This window comes from Triplophysa dalaica, chromosome 23 (genome assembly GCF_015846415.1).
Source record: "Triplophysa dalaica isolate WHDGS20190420 chromosome 23, ASM1584641v1, whole genome shotgun sequence".
In the NCBI taxonomy this organism is placed as follows: domain Eukaryota; kingdom Metazoa; phylum Chordata; class Actinopteri; order Cypriniformes; family Nemacheilidae; genus Triplophysa; species Triplophysa dalaica.
The window spans coordinates 11,652,583-11,672,276 of NC_079564.1; the positions used below are offsets into that span (position 1 = coordinate 11,652,583).

At 36.2% G+C, this 19,694-nt stretch overlaps 1 protein-coding gene across 3 annotated transcripts in view; it reads right to left on the minus strand.

The window, feature by feature from the left end:
* LOC130413332 (piezo-type mechanosensitive ion channel component 2) overlaps positions 1–19,694 on the minus strand; it is a 97,209-nt gene that overhangs the window by 54,356 nt on the left and 23,159 nt on the right. For all 3 annotated transcript variants that reach the window (XM_056738441.1, XM_056738442.1, XM_056738440.1), the window contains 2 exons: positions 15,669–15,794; positions 4,236–4,278 (listed from right to left, as the gene is read on the minus strand). In XM_056738441.1, the coding sequence (XP_056594419.1) occupies positions 4,236–4,278; positions 15,669–15,794 (169 nt within the window). The remainder of the gene's footprint in view (positions 1–4,235; positions 4,279–15,668; positions 15,795–19,694) is intronic.

Below are 19,694 nucleotides of genomic sequence, written 5' to 3' on the forward strand. Positions count from 1 at the left end.
TTGTCCCTGTAATAAGTGCACTGTAAGTCGCTTTGGATAAAAGCGTCTGCCAAATGACTAAATGTTATAATGACTTTTAACTTAATTTCACGTTGTAAGCTTGATTTTGGTTTCATTTAAATGCAGCTCAACCAAAGTCTAAAAGATTATTATCTGCATGACGTATAACACTAAACATGATATCAGTCAGTACAATTTCAGGTAGAATCACTTTATCAAAGTGTAAAGGATTCAGTTGCCATTTTAACTAAATATTAATGTCGAACTCCAGAGTAACTGGGCTTTAGGAAATGACCAAATAAAGAATGTCAGCAATTTTATTATTCATTATTTGAAATAATTCCTGACCACGCTCTTTCACAACATGATATGGCAAACCAAAATCTTGCTGGGAAACACAACTACAATGTACAGCACAAATGTCCGGCATGACACCACAAATACTCAGTTTACAAATCACTTAAAAGGAGTTTAGGACCTCCATTACAGCTGTTAACTTTAGCCCATTTTTCTCTGTACAAAATGGAGTCCGGCTGCTTGTGAGGCTGAATCATTTAACCTTTCTGTTTGTTAAGTGAGTCAGCGAGAACAGCAAATCGGCAACAGCGGCCCACCACTGTGAACAGTAGGGACAAAGTTAAAGGCTGAAAGTTTAAAGGAAGCTCTAAATCAAACATACACTTCATTCTCCACTTTCTTGAGTCATGCTTATGTGTTCCTATAAATGACCTGTTGCTGACTATTAAACAAAACTGATCATGTTGGCAGGTATGGATTTCAATATAATCATATAGGCCACGTCCTTCTAATCCCTAATGAAGAAACCTCACAGACAGTAATTACACCCTAATTATTTGTTCTGAAAATAAGACCCAAAGGAGAGCAGTGCATGCTGGGAAGGCAGCATCCAAAGATGCTTTTGGTACTCTCCTGTCCAAGAGTAACACACCGTACAATGGTGCAATTCAGGGTTAAAGTAACAGCGCTCATAAGGCAGTGCCTGTTGCAATCTCCCTTGTGGTTTAAGCACATCAGATTCAAGAAAAACACCTATGATTTATGCTGCGCTAGTCCAATTTATACAGCAAACACACAAAGGATTATTTTGACATGTTTGCTATGACTATGCGTATTTTACGGCTCACAGGCCCAGTTAGTGATAAATTACTCAGGGGAGTCATGGAGGAAGCATGGTCTGATATGGTATATCGGAGAATGACAAAGAAACAATGGTTTAAAAATGTTTGAAATTATTTATATTGGTAAAAAATGAAGCAGACGCTAAGAATGTGTAAACCTTTGTTGCAGCCTCGGGCTATGCCATCATGAGTGTTTCTTAGAAATCGCATAAGTAAGGCTAAACAAAACCTTGTTTGGGTTAGAAATCCAGCTTACAAAAATCTGAATGTTAAATGGGAGGAAACTGATATGTGGACAATACTCCATAGTCCCTAATGCAAGAATTGAAAAGTGCTGCTATAATCTGAACAGCAAACCGGGATCAATATGTATGTGAGCATATCTGTACATTCAAATTTGTTCAGATCTGATATAACCCAAATCATGTTATTTGAATTTTTATGAACATTTACAAGATTTGATTCCTCGGAGCTGAATTCATTTGAGGGAGCTGAATTTGTTTAAATAAATTTTTTTCTTTGAGGGTCTCCGGACTTTAAATGTAAACACCTAGACATAAATTATATATTTTTTATATTCAATAAAAATTCATTTATCTTATTTTTACATCGTAAAATATTTATCCAAATCCCAGGTGATTGAAGGGTACTTACTGTCCTGAAAAATAGAATCTCAACCCTGTATTTCTTACTTTTGGTGCACAGTAGACCCAGTTCTCAAAACATTTAGACCCTAATGCATTGTTTGAGAAATATTACATACGTATGTAACGGCAGACACCTCAAGAGCTGTATAAGGCATTATTATGTAATCTGGCTCCGGGTACTTCATCACAGCACATGTGGTTTGTGCTAGATGACCAGACTCTGCTTTTCCTTCACAGTAAGGTAAATTACAGACGTCTGTCACTAACATCATACAAATCATGACTAACACGCATGTTTTAAGCACTTCCAGCTGTTGTGAGCAGACAATCATTGTTCAGATGGTCTTAGTGTTTCCTGTTTATGATCTGTCACAATGGGTCTGAGCTAGACAACTGTGCCAATGAAATGCAACTGCTGGGTTTGAAAAATTAAATCCCTTTCACTGTAATTCTGAGAATTGCCGTTTTTGTGCAAGCCAAGGATATAACAGTCTGCCAGGTTAGCACACATTAGCATTACTACATGCTAATGTGTGTTTCAATGGTCACTTTTGGTCCTGTGTCTGTGTGTTTTTAATTTGCCTATTACAGAAATATAACAGTGTTTACATGCATTACGATCATTTCTTGATTTTTTCTACAACAGCATTTCCGCAGAACAACTTGAAAGATAAATCATTAAGACATATTTCTACATTTATGCATAGTTCCACAGCTTTATAAGATAATATGATTATTTTCAAAAATAAAAATCATGAATTTTATTGTTTTTACATAACACTTTTTTAAACATATTATCTTACTAATACTCTTTACGTGTTGTCTTCAAGTACACTAACTATTAAAAAACTGACAGTCAGGTATTGTTTTTGCATTCATTGATTGACTAAAGCACACCATTAAAAGAGATCAGGATTTAGTTTATTGTTTATATTGTTTATGAAATCTAAGAATTTATATTTTAATCACTGATATTTTCCAAACCAAAAGTCTGGGTCAAGATAGGCATAGATGAAATCTTACCAACATTTATATTATTTATATATTCTATGTTTCACCCATATCATGGTATTTATTTTAAGCACGTTTTAACAATAAATAAACAAAATTAGTTTTTTGCATAACAGTGGTAGTAATCATTTGTAAAGCACTTTTAAAAAAAAATCGTGGCTGTATTGATTTTAAACATAACACAATAATGCTCTGGTTACCTACGAGTGACAAAAAATAAATATCCTAAATGTGTTTTAATATGACCTTGACATAACAAAAGTTACTGTTAAAAGTTGAGATGTGTTAGTCCGCAGGGACATGAATGTGCCAGTAGTTGAGGAAACACTCACATGTATGACAGACGTTATACAAATGCTCTTTCCCTAAAAACACTAGTTTGTTTGTAGTCCATCATCAGGTGGACCGCAGCCAACGTCTGGTGCATGCAAACTGACGCCATCTTTTCTGGGCCAGCGCAGTAGCTGCTGTCTGATTAGCATTCATCAGCGTCAGTCACCTGCCTTACCAGACTCCCACCACCCAGCAGGAGTCGCCCAGACCACCGCCATTACAGTACTCAGACTCCAGGCGCTCAAAGAAGCCATGGAGGCCCAACACTGAAAGCAGCTTACAAAGGCACGTAATGTGTTTGCGCGCAAACATGATTATAAAGATGAAAAAGAAGAGAGGAACTTACAGAAATGATGCCACCCACTATGTCCTGATGACTGGTGCCCTTGTCTAGTGCCAACCAGTCAATTGGTCTATTCACATAACTAATGTGTCTAGGTTTTAGCTTTGAAATACTACAAAAGGTGAGATTAAACTGCAATTTATACATGCTGAAAACCCTCCAAAAAGGATACTTTCAAACTAAAATGGTTTGCCAATTTATTTTTACAATAGTATTAAAATAGTACACTTACAAATAAGCCTATACTACTATTAGGCTACATTGATATTACGGTACATAAAGTTTACCTAAGTACATACTCAACTTCACTTAATAAAATTATTTTTAATTATACTTTTTTTGTAGGGGAAACTATACAATATAGAGTATCCAGGCACTTAAGTTTTTCATATATTAGAACTATACTAATATACGATATATTGATATACCAAGGTGATGAACTGCATTAACCACAGTGGTTGGAACGACAAAACCAGTGTATTATTTTTCTTCCTTAAACATTTTATGAAAATGATTCATCTTTAATCTTTCTGTCATAATATGCAAGGAGGAACAGACAGACCTGCCTTGATCCGTTTCAATTAGTTTACATTATATTCAGTTACATTTTATTAACTATATTCAGTTTTCTCTAGGCACTAATAGATTGTCGTTCTGACCCACATCCAGAATGGTCATAAAATCAAGACTTCAAAGCCTCCAATAAAAACACAATATCATACAATAGCACATCTGTTGCCAGATCTCTACTTTAAAACTCACCTCTCGAAGCCCAACTGTCGTATTGATCTCTCCCATGATGAACCTAAACAAACAAAACATGAAGACATAACAGCTTAGATGAATGAAGATAAATCTTTGCAATGTCACATTTTGTCAGACATAAAATTCGCTTCTTGGCAGATATCACTGAGAAAAGTGTAAAAAAATTGTTAAATGATGTGTCATAATTCATATGCATTGTTGCACCATATTTTTATAAATATTAATAGATTAGTAAACTGAGTTTTTTAACTTAATACGATATGAATAATGACCATGTAGCTCTCATAATTTTGCAAGTACAGTGGATGGTGTAAATTTTAATCTGTATAATTTTTGTTACAAATAATCAAAAATAAGTTATTGAGCAGGTACCAAAACACATAAAAACATAAAGATAAGCATGAACAATAACCTGTAATTTTGGTTTCAAACAGAGATGGCGATATTGAGACAAACGTTACGTGTATATGATACTGTTTTTGCCTTTATTCTATTTTTTTATCATTTTCAGATAAATGATGAGTTGAGCAGAGAATATATTAACCTTGTCGTCAGAACCAGAACGACATGAAATTCTGGTGCGTATATGTTCCAGACACCTCATTTACATCATGCTGTAGATTTAAACCATATGTTGTATAACACATACTATAGGACCACATGAGCGGCAGCAAGTCTGATGCGCTCGATGAGACTCAATTCATTTCTCAAGCTTGATGCATAAACCTTACAAAGAACATTTGGCACAGAATAAATACATCATAATTTGCTCGCATATTTAAAACAACACACGAACAAAACAACACAGTCATTTGGATCAGTGACTCATAGAGTATTTCTCTAGAGTGCTACACTTCAGTCAGATTTTGTACTGGTGGATGTCTGTATTTACAGGGACACTTCCAGGTATTCTCAACTGTTTCGAGGGCAAGAAGGGGGAATTTCAATTCTCTGTCCTTGCCAAGCGCAATATACTGCCTTGTTCAGTTGATCTTATAAGATTGAATCAATGTGAGTCTGAGTTATGTTTGAGCTTAGCTTTAAACTAAATATTAATGATGTAATTGGCCTGTGGATGGTTTGGCAAAACGTACCTGAAACATTGTAAGTTACTATTGGTAGCGGCGGTCAAACCCGTAAAACCTTTTTCCAACCCGGGAAATGAACAGAAAAATGATTTGCATGTCTGTAATGCCATGATAAAACCCCACTTATATATTACCTCGACCTTCTGTCATGGCATTTTATAATGTCTAAAACATAAAAATAAATTCTGCATCTGTTTTTGGACTAAAATCTTCCGACAAGTACATTTTCAGACAACTGGGTTTGTATTTCAGCTCTTGCCAAAAACAATACATTAGGCGCCTCAGTTTTCGCTATAGTGATGAATTGACATTATTCTTTTATAATGGACACCAGTGACAAGGCAACACACGCGTGATGTAATATATTAGTGTTGGCCAACAGAAGAAGGTGTTTGAAGGCATCTTCTGAATTTCTATAGCTTATTGTTCATTGGCTGTTACCTTCACTGCAATAATACATGGAAAGCCAAGCTCACATGAAAGTGAAACACTGAAGGTCATAGACGGTTTGGCTCGACTCATGTAAATCACATGATTTGATATTCTCTTTATTAACTAAAATACATATTCTTGATTAACAGTTGCTGGTACCACTATTTAAAATATACGCAGGGCCAGCAAGTAGAACTGACGTGCCCTTGAGCAAGCAACCTAACCCCTGTTTGCTTCCCGGGTGCTGCAATTATAGTGTTTGTTCACGAATTGCATATGGATGCACCTATGCAGTTCTCACATTTTGGTTTTGGGTCACCATAACTGACAAATAGGTCACTTTCAGATGCAGATACAGTATACTGTGTGCTACATCACACCTTAAATGTCTAATGTATTTAATTTAGTGTCATCTAGTGGGGAAGTTACGAATTGCAACTAACGGCTCATTCCACGCTTCATTATGAATGGTCATTATGTAAGGGATAATGTACATGCAGCGGGTTGTTCTCGCAGAAAACAATGTACATGGCTACTTGCCACATTAGAAAAAAACTGGACATGAAATGCGAATTTGAAATATTTTATTAGCTCATTTTTATCGAATGCAGACCTTACGTGAGGAAAAGCCGTTTACTTTAAGGTAAGAAACGACGCTCAAATGTCTTGAATAGGCAATTTGGTTCAATCATTTGTAAATATAATGTGATATTTGCTATCAAAATCTGGGTTACTGTGTGTTATTAGTTTTGAGAGGTTGTTATCTGGGAATAACGAACCTGCTAATGTCGCAACTGGCCAATCAGAATCAAGCATTCCAACGAGCTGTGTGATAAGAAACAATAAAAACGTAATTAATTGCACGCTTACAAGTGGTTCAAAGTTTGATTTCTGGCGGGAAAGAGAAAATTTGAACATGCCAACCCTATACAGAGATCCATTTATTGGCTCGCAAATTTTTTTAGAATTGAATACAAAATTGTATTGATAGTCTATAAGTCTATGATCAAGCTCTTGCTTAACTCTTGTGGTTTACTCATCTTTGAATGATTCACAGATTTTTTATATTCCCTAGTGAATGAAAAGTCAGTTTCAACACATCGATTCAAAAGAGTAATTTGTTTACTAGTAGATCTGATCGCAAGGTGCGTTCATACTGACGAACTCGCTGTGTACAGTATAACGCTGATTCACAGAGCCAACTGCACAGCTTAAAACATTATACAATGATGTACGGCACATTCATTTATGAAACCTTTTAAGAAATTTTACGTATATTTAAATTTGATGGAGACAGCCGCCTCCTATTTTTCTATGCAGGAAAAACCCTGGTTCAGTTACAAAAGTCCTACCTGCCATTTGTACTGAAATGTATCTTAGTCAACCGTTTAAGATAATATAGGTGAGTAATAACTGTGGTTAAAAGAGGTCATACTTTCCTTGTTGGATGTCCAAATACTTTTGCTTAAGTCCAGTTCCTAATAGATGACAGATGTTTTTTTTTAGTTGCTCCAAAATAGATCATACGCATCCAATGATCAAAGCGCTGGACGTTACCTTGTTAACATATAATGCTACATTTGGAAAACCTGTATCAAGTCAAAAATTTGAGTTGTGATATCGATAGTGATCGGAGAATGCAATTTATTGGAATCTTGGCTCCCTTACTGACGTGCCGAGTCATCACAGCTCATAAAACATTTCAGCGTTTCACATTTAAAAGCCCCTCAAAACAAAACTCCAGTGTTTCCCTCTAGCTATTTTCTCCAGACTGGCTCCTGTTGTCTCAGGTGGATATCTCAAGGACTTCACAATGAATATATGCCATCGCTCAGGAAACCATTCAGGATGAGGTAGCGGGGTGGTCTTCTAAACAAAGACTGCTCAATTGAATGTCTGGTTTCATAATATTTCTCTTTTGGGAGACTAAAAACATTCAGATGTAGATCACGACGAACGCTTTACACAGATGGGTATTCATTTCAGACATTTTTGAAAAAGTTAAACATGTCCTGTAAGGAAACGCAACATTTGTCATGTTCTCCGCACACATAGTGTAGGAGACATGAATATGTTCACTTTGTTATTTTATATTTCATTTCATTTTCAGATTCGATGAGACACGGGAAGGCTATTAGCATTCAGCTAACTTCTGAAATGATATTCACCAAAAGCACCTGAAGATCTTCTAAAACAGTCGGTCTCAGAAATCCAGTGGTTTCTTATTGTTGAAACCCAGCCATCCGCAAGATTGTCCATGCATATTTATACTGCATGGTTAAAACTGTTAAAAACATTATTAGAGGAGAACTTTTCATGCCATAAAAGGGAGAAACAAAGAAGCACAGAAGAAGCCGAATAATTAATTTCTCAAAAGCATGTGAAGGAGGACAGGCTATTAAAGAAAGAATGCATCAGTGATTTACATTATTATTTATAAGAAAAATGTTTCATTAATCATCTTTCATCACATAATAACTTGCTCCACTTCAGACATGACTATTCTCTCTTTGTGTGATGTCTACAACCCCTGATACTTTTAACCCATCCTCTCCAACCTATTCGATTTTTACCTTCAATCAGCAGGCTCCATTCCAGAATGAATCGCCCACTTCAAATGATCCAATCACCCTACTGACTAATAAAATCAAGTCCTAAACTACTTTTTCTTGTTTTCCTTCATGGTTTACACAGAAGTAATAGTACGTGACCTTGAGGAAACAGTGAGTTACATCTTGCATTTGTTAGAAAAAAATGGGACATAGTGTAAGAATATTTTTAGAGAGCAGAAAGCGGCACATCCTGAGGAAGTTGACTGTTATTGACAACAAAAATATTGTGGACACAGAACGAAGTGCGCTTGTTCTTATTGCTGGCAGCTGTACAGTACAGTGACAGATGAGAAGGCTGGCACTGATTCAGGACCTGCAATTGCTCATACAAATGCCATTGAGGGGAACAATGGTTTATTAATTTTCTCAGCGAGGGCTCAGCGGGAGGTGGGATATAAAGTCCAATCGGTGGGCTTGTGTATCTGCTGTTTACGTGGTACAGTCAGGATTGTATAGAAACACTTGACATTTCTTTCTTTTGTATTATATCTGTTGAACTGAAACTGTTTTGCTGTACCTGAAATTGCAAAGTGTACAACTTACTGTCTAATACATTTTTAGACAGATTTGGAACGCAAATTGCAGCAGATAAGTTATTGAAATATTGTTAATAGTCATTTGCCAGTATGCATGTTACATATGTTTGCATAAACTAAAGACTTTAATACTTTAACCTCTTAAATTCTGCCCCCCACAGACTTTCCGGTGGGTCCAATATTGCATCATCAAAGTCTACATGTTCTGGAGCACAAAACATAAGTACAAAGACATATATGTTATGTTTTGAAAGCTTAGAACCACATTGACTTTCTTACCAGTCCCTTCATAAAAGAATAATAAAGTGTAAATTCCCAACACCCACCTCTCCCACTTGTATATGACATTTTGTAATGCAAAAATGTATGAAATTTACTTTGCATAACTTAATGTATTCGCATACTAGCATGTTTTCATCGCTGCAGATAAATCTGAAAAACGTGCATATGCCAGCATATCGCATTCATTTGCAAAAAGATTTTTATACTTAATTTATATCATTGCAGATAGCAGAGAAACTGGTGAGACAAGAGAGAATGATGCATTGTATTCCCAGGGATTAAAAAAAATGAACATATCTTGGTTAAATTATCTTGATTTAGAAAAATATAAAAAGGTAACATTGATTTTTACTAATGTTGTCTTTACGATCATATTGCATATTTGTGACCCTGGACAACAAAACCAGTCTTATGGGTCAATTTTTCGAAATAGAGATTTCTACACAATCTGAAAGCTGAATAAAACAGATTTCTATTGATTTATTAGTTGTTGGAATATGACAATATCTGGCTGAGATACAACCGTTTAAAACTCTGGAATCCGAGGGTGCAAAAAAACCGAAATATTGATATAATATCCTTTGAAGTTGTTAATCTGGGGCACTGTGACAGGCCATCCACTCACAAAAAGTAAGTTTTGATATATTTAAGGTAGGAAATTTAGAAAATATCTTCATGGAACATGATCTTTACTTAATATCCTCATGATTTTTGACATAAAATCGATAATTTTGACCCATACAGTGTATTTTTGTCTTTTACTAAAAATGTTCTCCTGCTACTTAAGACTGGTTTTGTGATCCAGGCTCACATTTTATGTCTTTTTTGCATGTATCCTAAACACGGTGCAGCTCTAGTTTTAAGCCTTTGAAAGGCAATCTGAAACCAGTTTACTTGTACAGTTATACTGAAAAAATGATTTGTTATGTCATTGGCTGATTAGGCAGTAAAGCAGCTACCTTCAGTTTCAAACACAGCCATTGAGTGATCTCATAATACTGATGGTTTATCACGGCCTTGCCATTCCTTAAACAGAGAGCCTAGATGTTAGAAAATGACAAGCTTCCAATGATTATTTCCTGCGCTGGACTGAAATACGCTTCTACCTTCATAAATTAAACCAGTTCCATTGCTTGAGTTTGGAACCTAAATATTTTAAGAAGTTTTGCACGTTGACCAATTGGAGGCTCTTGAAAAGCAGGAATCTTGACTTTGTGAGCTGGTGGAGCCATTTATCAAGTGCTTTCATCCCTAAATTTGTCTCGACAGAAAGATTTCTTGTTTCTCTGCCTAGTCGACACCGGACCACTGAGGATTAGGAGCCGACAGCAGACGCCTTTTTACTGGCGCAGATTTATGCAGAGGAAGATATAATTTTTGGCATACAGCAGGTTTACAGTATACACAGACTCATACGGAGACTCTCTAGACATTAGAAAACAGTGATAAGAAATGTTAAATTTACATTCTTCTCAATCACAATAAGTTATTACTTGAATAAAGACATTAGTCGCCTTTGAACCACCTATGGCCGGGTAGAATATGGACATTTTCGAGGTTAATTTAAACCCTCTATGTTTATCCATATTTTACCCAACAATGAGTTGAAACAACCCAACATATGTCATGTTTCTTTTAGCAAAACAGCTTATTTAAACACATATGAAGTACGAATTAAAAAACAAATGTTTTTTACTAGGAATTACCCAAGATATGTATCCAGTGGGTAATATATACTAGATGTTTATACATCTGCCTGTGCAGCTGCCATTTCCCTTCTGCCATGGGCTGGTGGGACCAGATCGATTCTTATGCTGTATTCAGATCAGTTGTAACCCATTCCAAATCAAATGCAGTAAAGGATAAAGGAGGAAGAGCTGATCTCAAATCAGGTGTTATGAAACAATGCATATTTCTAAGGGTATAGTCCGGGTCATGGTCAGGGAATGCAGCACGCTTCCATATGGACACCAAATGCTCAAAGGCCTTTGGCTGACCACCATAAAAATAAAGGAAAGGTGTTAAACGTTGAGTGATCAGATAAACGCTTGTGTGCATGGGGGGGGCACTTCTTGTTTGTCTTTTAACTTCCTTAGGCGCTGTGTACGCAACGATTCAGCAACTAAAGAAATGCTGGAATGAAAATTGAGTCTCTGGTTCTCATTATATGTGGTTGTAAAGAAAATTCTCAAAGATAGATGTTGCCACAAGTGGTAACTCGACTTAACATTTGGTCTATAAGAAAAAGCTCAGCCTCCAAAGATGAAACTATTTAGTAAAATCCTGTGGCTTTATATAAAAGTGCCCAATCAGGCATTGACTTCGGGGGCAGCGTTTGCACATGAAGGTAGCGCTAAGAAACGGATTCGGACAGGTTTTTATAGGCAGCGTTACGAAATTCTGTTTGAATTATAAACAGAGTGCGTCCTTGCAATAACCAAATCACAAATTTAAAAACAACAATAAGAATTTCTCGCTAGAACTGCAATCAATCGTTATTGCAATAGACCCTTTTCACATGACGTCACGCATCTTATGTTCTGCTGCGAAGCAGTGTTGCGTTACTTCCGCTAGCGCCTCAGAATGGACTTTACCAAGTCCCTTGCACAGCTGCCACAAATACCCCTAGATGATGTACAACATACTTACAAGACAAATTTTCGCTTACGACAACATCAAAGCTACATAAAGGATGCAAATTCTTTGTTGAACAGTACCTGTTGATTATAAAAAAAACTTTTTTTTGTTTTGTGTTAGCAAAGGTAATAGCATAAGTACTTGAATACGTGTTCTATCAGTTTTTTTTCACTGTTGTTAAATTCCAACGCGACGGCAAAACGGAAGTTCTTCTTCTCCTTGTTTGTTGCAAGACGGATGATATGATACACTGCTTTGCGAAAAGGCGGAAGTTAACTTACGTCATTGTGAAAAGGGCGTATTGAAGATTAGACTTACATTTATACAAAACTGTGCCCCAACAAGCTTCTCGCCGCCATTTTATTTTTTTGAGCTCTATTCTGCTCAACCAATCACCTTTATTGCACACGCATGGCACTGTTGGACATTGGATTCACCTTGATGCCTTCCTGCGTTGAAATGCTTGGTTTTTTTTCATCCAGTTTGTGAATCTATTTTTGTCCATCGCTAAATTTACATGTTTTTGGACTTATTTACCTGTTTTGTAGGAAAATTGAAGCCCAATGCAGCACCAAGACTTACCCCAACTGTTTTAAGAAACGATTTGAGGGTTTCCAAAACAGCGCCATCTGTTGGTTAATAAAACATACAGTAGTGGTTTCTGGAAGAAACTCTGTCGAATTAAGCAACCAGCAGATGAAATTCAGATGAATCTAATGGTTTGTGCACAAATAAGGCTAATTGTACCACGTGTGTGAATGGTCAGTATAGTAAATTAATTTACCCTTTCATATTAAATTCCAGTATGAGTTAATATTCATATGATTCGATGCTGTATGTTGTACAGAATGATGTTTACACGTATATACACACAATACTATCTATATATTGTAGTATGTAGGACTAAATATGATAAGACAAAAGACTTTTTAAAAAAAGCTCTGGGGTTCGAACATTCTGACACGCAAAGCAAACCGCACGCGTGATTAAGCAGAAAGTGAAGATTTGTTTGTCATTGGTAACGTGATTACTATGTTTACAACAGATTACAATATTGTTAAATCCCTAATTAATTTTGACTGAAATTAAATAATAATGTTTACATTTTAAATCATTTTTATTCTACCCTTTCATGCTTTCTGATATCATGTCATTAAATGATTATTCAGGATCGTTTGGTAACATTCAAACATCAATTTCTGTAAAGCTGTTTTGAGGTGATATGCATTGTGAAAGCGCTATGCAAATGAATGTGTGAACTGAATTAAATCACATGTATTGCACCAGTAAATTGAGATGAGGTAAATGAACCATATGAAATGGTCAAATCCATGTTTCCTGCATCAGCTCTATTCATACTGCTGGATTCCTGCGTCTTCTTATGGCCTGAAACTCTCTGCCACCTTTAGGGTTCTGCCAAACATGTCATTTACACATGTACTGCATACCAAATTCAACTTGACACCACGTTTCTCCATAAGAACCCAAGATTGGTTTTCATTTCTTCTGAGCTTAGTCATTATTCGCTTTGTAGTTCATTGCGTCAGATATAAATCCTTTTAGCCAGGAGTTATTTCATTTCTAATTATTGGGTAATGATATACTTTCATAAGGTTCATACAAAAGAGCCAACAAAAGGTTTGCATTATACATGGCATAAGTATTTGGTCGCATGGACCCGTGTTCTGGCGAATACAAAGTTGTTAAACGTCTCAAAGGCACTATCTCTACCTTTGGGTCAGAGCCGTTTCATATGGCAACTGTTGTTTTTGGCACTTGTAAGCCCGAAAGCGTTTCCATTAAAATGTGCTCACCCAGACAAAAAAAAAGCCATTAAATTCCTCTTACCCTAAATCCTTTAAAAAGACGGGGCGAGATAAAATAAAGGTTTTTGTTAGGTATGATAAATTATATTTTAAAAACAAATGTAGTGGTGCAGAAATCGTACGCTTCACTTTTTACTGTTCATTAACCATGAGTGTTTTTATTCTTTTATGTGCTCAAGATCACTTACTCACTTACTGTACTAAATATACATTCTTTTGTGGTTTGTTGTTTCATTTTAATGTATTTATATGATCTTGCTCTGTTTTAATCAAACCTGACAATTTAATGCTTAAGAACCAATAGTTAAGTTACAACATTTAATGTGCGTTTACCCCAGTGAATAAACCAATTTTTACTGACGACACAAACATAAAGAAACTTTCAATCACATGTTTTGATTCGCAAAAGAACCACTAGTCCAAATCTCATGTTTGAGTTTGGTTCTGTCATGGGCCCTTCGCTATTCATAATAAGTTTATCTCCATCTTGAATGCAGATGTTGTGGCTTATACGCTTGGAGAAAGTGACTAGCGCTGCGTGCCAGTTGTGTGCAGGCCTGGTTGGGCCGAGGCCCAGTTACGGTCTGGGGTTCTGTTTGAGCTTTGTGTCGAGGGTAACATGATCCAGGCGTGTGTATTGACCTCGGGTCACCTTTGTCCAGCTCAGCAGCCTCAAAATGCACAGAATGGGCTTAGGCGGCTTTGTACGCTATTTCCTGTGCTCACGTCAGGATTTATTCAAAAGAAGACTTAGAAATGTACATTTAGGCCTACTGTCATGCAAGGTTTAAACACTTGTACGGACACAGTTTTTGTGGGTTTCAGTAGGGCATTTTCAAATGGCTAATAAATTCAGATTATCAAATAATATTTATTTATTTTCCTCATCTACAACTTATATGGGATGCGTTATTGGCATTTTACATTGCTGGGGAGGGTCAACCGGAGATTACAACTTTTTATTTCATAGCAGTGTTGCTAACCTCAGGTTTGTTTCTGATGGTTTGATTCTTGGTAGCATTTGGTTTGGTACAAATATTTGGCCATTTTTACAAATACAAATGGGTTGATTGTTGGAAATGTGTGAAGATTTTCAGTTTGGTGAATTTGTTTTAAATGAACACTTGAGCATGATTCAGTTGATTCAGTTACTTTTTCTCTATTCATAAACACCACCGCTTGAGATAAAACAATAAAACAAATATATACAACAAATATGGCAGAATATGGCTGATGACAGGCCAAACAACTGGCATGTTGAAAGCTCAATGACAGTGCGTGAACTTTTGTACGTGAGCCAATAAAATGTCTCCACATCCTGGTTTCTACTCTCTAAACTACCTTTCCAACACAGTGGGGGCATGAAGCAACGAGGAATGTTTATTTGTTATAATTTGATTGTGAAGACATTGGTGAGCAAAAAAAAAGTGTCGACAAAGAGTTCTTTATTTTCTTTTGTTGGACACAAACACTGTATACCAATTACACTCCAAGATGACATTCCACCCTTAAATGCTCCAAGCCTTTCTTTTGTTTGTGCAATTATTTTATTAGACTTTTTTTGGCCGACTCTAATGTAATGTTTGTGTAGAAAGAAAAGGACCGCTCAGAGGAATTGTTCTTTCAGCATTCTAAATACTTAATTAAATACTTAAGAATTTTCTAATTAAGTTTTATTTAACGTCATTTTGACATCACTCGCAAAATCGTACACAACAGCTCAACTTAGAAATCATTATGCTTACATTTGCAAATCGTGGGTGCAGGTAAGAATGCATGTGTTAATGACACTTAGAGAGGTGAGATAAGGAGCCAGTTTTCATTGTTATGTACTTGCTCAATAACTGTTTGCTGTATATTTTAACCAAAGAAAGTTATAGATTGCTCTGATAAATACCAAATGTTTCTTCCAAAAGGAAAAATATAATAACAAAACTAAGAAAATGGTTGACAGACAGTAAGTTATACATTTAATGTAAATTTTTTAATAATAGAAATAAAAGTAGTTTTTACTCACAGTTAAAGTCGGGCTCAATGTTGTCTCCTGCTAACAGACTGTTGATTGTGATTTGATAGACGATATGCAGCAATAGAAAGGTCATACTGGTGAAACACAGGGATTTTAGCAAGCGCCCTGTGTGGCCTGCAAAAGAAGAGATGCTTTTAAAATCACACAATAAAAGCAAAAATATATTTGGGAATATTTTAGCATTTGATATAGTCTACAACAGTAGATACATCATCACTGTAATCATTTAATGCAGTGGAAATTTGTGAACGCATAGTCATTTCTGGATATAGTAAAAAGTGGGTAAAAAAGTGTTTTTGCAATGAAATCTCAATGATTGTAATAATCCTGATTCTTACACTTTTCAGTATAGCAGTGAGAAAATTTAAGCATTTTATACATCTCAGGGTGAAGTTCTTTCAGTTGAATCCCTCGCTTTGCTTCTAATGGGAAATAGCTGCTCTAATCGACTGTTATTAGCAGAAATTCACCCTCTTAGAACAGGTCTGTCCGTCTCTCTCTCAGGGCATTCATTAACTGGTGATATTTTTGGCTTGCGTTTAGGCCGTACATCATTTAGGATCACTGGGCCCAGTGTGAGTTCACGACCATATTCTGAAAAGTCCACATGAAATGGCGCTGTGAGTAATGCGAGTTATAGGCCATAAAGGGGTAGAAAGACTTTTTGATTTGTTTCTAATGCCATATAAAAAAAATCAGTTTTCAAGGGGAAGAAGTTGGAGGTGGAACAGCATCTTGATGCAACGTGAAGCTGGGAAGAGCGCATCCTGAAAGAGGATGGTAGAGAACATCCATGGTCCATATAATCCAAGTTAAAAAAGACATTATTTGCAAATCAACAAATGATTCATTTAATTGACGTGATCAGAAATTAAGGAAAGTTTGAGGCTTCACAAGAAATTGGATTTTAAAAAATCCACAGTATAGTGTAAATGGAACGTGCTGTGACCATTAAAACTGGTGAGGGGTTTACAAATATGTCAGCCAACAGAAGCAAATGCAAATTTTATTTTAATGTTGTACAGGTCGGGTCAATTTTTGCAAACGTTGGAAGAAAAATAGTTTCCACGTCGTGAAAATGAGAGGTAAAAACAGGGTCTAAAACCTTTTGAACATACAGAACATTAGCATGTCTGAAAGTCCCTGTCACACACATGTCTCTTCCCAATAAACAAAGATCTATTTAATTCACAAGTGCACATTTTATTGTCATATTCAAATTATCAGAGGCAATAAGAGCGGATCATTTTAACATCAGAATATATCTGTGTTTATTTTGTGATGAACTATCAATTACAATATGACCCTCCATTGCAACAGAGCAAAAACAGCAGACACAGCATACTGTAATTGGTGAAAATTGACAAAAGAAAAATGAGGGTATTCATGAGGATTTGACAGTGTGGGTTCAAGTAGAACAGGATACAAAGAGCTGTCATCCTACAGACACAGTGCAGACGTACAGACCTCTAAACACTCAGAGCCAACACTTCCATTCATCTGACACGCTTATGCACTTAAGGTTAACATGCTGTCACACAAAACACGCTCACAATGACTTTAAAGACAGAGGAATCATAAATAATCTCACTTATCATATGCACAGAGCTAAAATTCAAGGAGATTCTTGAAGTGAACCGAACATGCAAATATACTTACAGACAGAAAGACTTATATGCTGTGATATTAAGCCATTTTAGCATTAATATAAAGCTAAAAAATAAGAGAACATTTCAAATTTCCGTTTAATCTGTATTTCTAGATGTATTGTGGTCATTTCATTCCAGTGACTATTGAATTTCAAAATGATCAGACAAGACACATGAAAACTGCTGATAATCCAGGTTATCACAAAAAAACTTTTTTTCATAAATACATATTACTGTTGTATTACTTAGTTTTCTTTGCAGTATTATTTTCACCTGATTCTCAGTTTTCATTTCTGCAAATAAATGCAAATCGAAACAATATTTTCAATTGAAATGTTGTAGTAATAGTGTTAGTAGTTCACAAAATTACACAAAAGTTACCATTTGACCTAAACACTGGAAATGGTCTTTGTAGGCATTTCAGTGGCTAGAAACAGACCAGTTTGTATGTTTAGGATGCAAGTTTAAACATGCCAATGTAAAGCACTGTCAAAAAGAATGACTTTTAAAACATTTACACTACTGGCACACTAATAGACAGCTACTGATAATCAATCTAAACCACCTGAGTTACGTAAACGCTAAACAACTGCTATTGCCAAAACAATCTGCCAAAATTTTAATTTTATTACAATCGTTTACTGTTACTGTAATATTTTACAGGTCTGGTCATGCTACATTACTTTTACTGTGTGTACATCTAACCTGATAAGAAGACATTTTATTTAAAAGAAAATCGAATTATACGTCTGGTTCCAAGTTTTTAAGAGTGATAAAAATATCTATTACGCAATTATGCCGTTGATGAAATACGTGCTAATGATGACTTTTAACAAATGGAGACCATGGATTACTCGCACCATATATTGAAGCCATTATGAGGTGTAGCAGATTTTTGTATTTTAGAGCAGAACCAAGGATAAGCGCCTCCACGGTAGAAAGTCGATACTGGCACAGGAAGCGCAAATATGGACCAGATGTGTTTGTTATTTAGTGGCGGAGAAATAAGGGCCGTACTGTTGGCGCGGTCACGTCAGCGCGTGGATTTAGGCGTCCGTTTCTCATTATTCTTTTCCCCCGTGAGCCACTTCATCCCTTTCAGACTGTCTGAATGGGTCTCACTGTTTGAATGCGGTAAGTAATGGGGTGAAAACGTGAGGCGCATCTTCTTGAGGAGCAGCTCAGATGATAATACAGGTTCAACTCAAACCGCTCCTAAACCCAAATCCCTCCCGCTGCTGTCCTGATTTCTGGAGTTTCGTCTGCTTGTTTTCCAAATTGAAAGGTGGAGATGGTTTGCAAAAGCCCCGCGGTTCCATCGGACCAGAGACGTTGTTATTGGAAGTGGCTTCTTTTTATAAATTTGACTTAGGTTCAGAAACTGTTACGAAGGAACTATTAGTCAATATCACGATAGATCAGTTAAACACAGCTTACAGACAATGTACCAGCACTGGTGACATCTCGATCAGTCGTTTGGTGATGCTATTACATGGCCTTAAGCTTTTAGAGATACGTACAGATGGAAAATTTCATCTGATATTCAGCACTGAAAGCATTGAGCAGGATGGAGCCAAAGTCAATCAGCTATAAAAATGTGAATCCTGCGGGAACGTCTCTACCCTCGTAATTGACATAGTTGATTTGAATCAATTCATTCTTAGACTGTAACTACTTTAAGATAGGGAGAAAATACACATGCCTGAGCCTTACAGGAGGAGGTTGTCCCAAAATGAAAATTTTGTCAGATGAATTTTTGTCGAGGTCAGAGGTCATGTTAACGCCACAACGACTCTTGGAAGACTGTTATTAGGCATTGTTGAAGATTTTTATATTTTCTCACAATTCCATTGTTTTACTTCAGAAGACCTATTAACCCACTGAGTCATTTGGATTACTTTTATAAAGGATGTATCTGGTTTTTGGAGCTTCAAAGCACTGAATCCCATTCAAATGCATTACAAAGCCAAGAGCTAGTTATTATTCGATGTAGCTCTGATTGTGTTCCGCATTAGAAACAAAGACATACAGTAGGCATATACACCAGGGATTAGATGAGGGAGTGTTATTGTTTGTTTTCTTCATGTTGGGGTAAACTATTGCTCTTAATCTATATGACACCCCCCGTGGACCCCCGGGTCTGTCTAGTATCGCATCATCGAATCTTTAAGTTGTGGAGCACAAAACTCTATATTTATGGGATCTTTTGAAAGCTTAGAACCCTCAGATTTACCAGGCCTATCAATTTTGCAGTTGTTTTTTTCATAAAAGAACAAAACAAGGTCTGAATCATACCGATAATCACAAAGCACAGATGAGTCATTTATCAAATGAAAGACCTCAAGAATATCACTAGCCACTTTAG